Source organism: Miscanthus floridulus, chromosome 19, assembly GCF_019320115.1.
Source record: "Miscanthus floridulus cultivar M001 chromosome 19, ASM1932011v1, whole genome shotgun sequence".
In the NCBI taxonomy this organism is placed as follows: domain Eukaryota; kingdom Viridiplantae; phylum Streptophyta; class Magnoliopsida; order Poales; family Poaceae; genus Miscanthus; species Miscanthus floridulus.
This window is the reverse complement of record NC_089598.1, coordinates 53,366,057-53,367,796: the sequence shown is the minus strand read 5'-3', so window position 1 is coordinate 53,367,796 and position 1,740 is coordinate 53,366,057. Positions and strand designations below refer to the sequence as shown.

Genomic DNA, 1,740 nt, shown 5'->3' with positions numbered 1-1,740 from the left:
TTTTTGTCTGCCGGTGCATATATGTGTACTTATGTCACTAGTGTATAACAAATATATAATGTGCGCTCCAGTTTATCTGCCACCATTGACATAATCGTACTGAGAAAGAATGAATTTTCAGCAGTATAATTAATACAATATACATTGATGAACAACAGACAGACATGCGCTCTATCATTTCATGGAGTTAAACTTATTAAAAAAATCAATGATTTAGCGAGCTGATAATATATACTTCAGTTGACGATGTAGCATTTCTTCCTGATCTCACCCTCTGCACCAGTGAGCATGGCGACGTTGCCCATCTTGATCATGGACTCGCTGAAGTCCTTAAAGAACACGTCGTCAAACTTGCTGGTGGCAATGCGCTGGACGTACTCCCTAGTGGTGGCGTCGGTGAGGAGCGCGGCGTCGGACTGGAAGAGCCCCCTGCGCTTGGCGACGTGGCGGTAGTAGCTCGTGTCGAAGGTCTTGTAGCTGCCGGGGTCCATCTCGGAAAGCATGGCCTTGTCGTCGACGCTCTTGCAGCGCGTCCTCAGCCGGTCGGCGTACTCGCTGTCGAGGGATGGGTCCGAGTTGTAGGCGCTGCTGAAGTTGTAGAGCCGGTCGGCGTAGGACGGGCAGTGTGCCGTGCCAAGTGTGTGCGCGCCGGAGAGGACAGCGAGGTCCTTGACGTCGAGGCCCTTGGAAGCGAAAATCTTGGTGAGCAGGGGGATGTCTCCGTAGGCCGGAGGCAGCTGGTCCGCTGCCTCGGTGGCACTGGACACACGGCCGTCTCTCCTTCCCAGTGCGACGGGCCAGAAGGGGCCCTTGGCAAGCACGACGGCGTCGCGGGCCATGAGGGTGAGGACGTCGGCGCAGGAAACGGTGTTAGGGCAGGCGGCCTCGAGCTTGGCCTTCACCCTCTCCACGGAGCCAAATCCTCGGAGGCTCTTGTTCGGCTTGCCGTCCCTCTCTGCCAGGTTGCCCTCGGTGGAGTTGAGCAGGACAGAGGCATCACAGCCCTGCAATTTTGTGATGCGAGCATAGTTTTCTTTCAGTTCTATGGAGACCACTGCAAACATGGATCAAATGCCGGATACATACAATATATGACACAAGTATATATATACTACGACATGCTGGATACCACGTTTGCGACGCCATGGTTGACTAGGGGTAACGAACTTACCCTGACGAAGCAGTCGTGGAAATGAAGCCTGAGGAGCGGGCCAGCAAGGCTGGGTGCAGCCGAGATGATCTTCTCCATCTCCGTGCGGACGATCGCCTCGACGTTCGGGCATGTTTTGCTGTAGTAGCCGAGCTCCAGCTGAGCCACCACCGGTGAGCTACCATCTGCGAGGAGCAGGAGGGCCACAGGCAGCAGCATAATTACAAAAGGCTTAATCGCCATGGAACCTGCTTCGACCACAAATATTGATAATTAATGGCTCTCAGATAGTTCTATGGTGTAGATCAAGCAAGAATGTTTTGCATGTAATCAAGGTTGGAATGTGGATGATGGACATGCCTTCGGACACCAAGTATTTATAGATGTGTTGCTAACCTATAGTTACCTGGAGTTGCGTATGCCGTGGCGTGTGACAACCTGTTCCTGCGTACACAAGCCATGTGCTAACTGCCATATCACAACATAATCGCCACCGTATAAAAATAAGACATGCATTTACTTGAATTGAGGTGACGCTTGGCTCCAAGTGCGAAGGTCAATACAAAGATATGGAGAGATAGTTGGCGCAG

At 52.1% G+C, this 1,740-nt stretch overlaps 1 protein-coding gene across 1 annotated transcript; it reads right to left on the bottom strand.

Annotated features, from left to right (window-relative positions):
- Nucleotides 1-236: 236 nt before the first annotated feature.
- On the bottom strand, nucleotides 237-1,400 carry LOC136529161 (peroxidase 1-like). Its single transcript, XM_066522235.1, has 2 exons — nucleotides 1,172-1,400; nucleotides 237-1,004 (listed from the first exon to the last, which is right to left on the bottom strand). Exons 1-2 carry the CDS (start codon nucleotides 1,391-1,393, stop codon nucleotides 237-239), a joined length of 990 nt encoding a protein of 329 aa, XP_066378332.1. The 5' UTR covers nucleotides 1,394-1,400.
- Nucleotides 1,401-1,740: the final 340 nt, after the last annotated feature.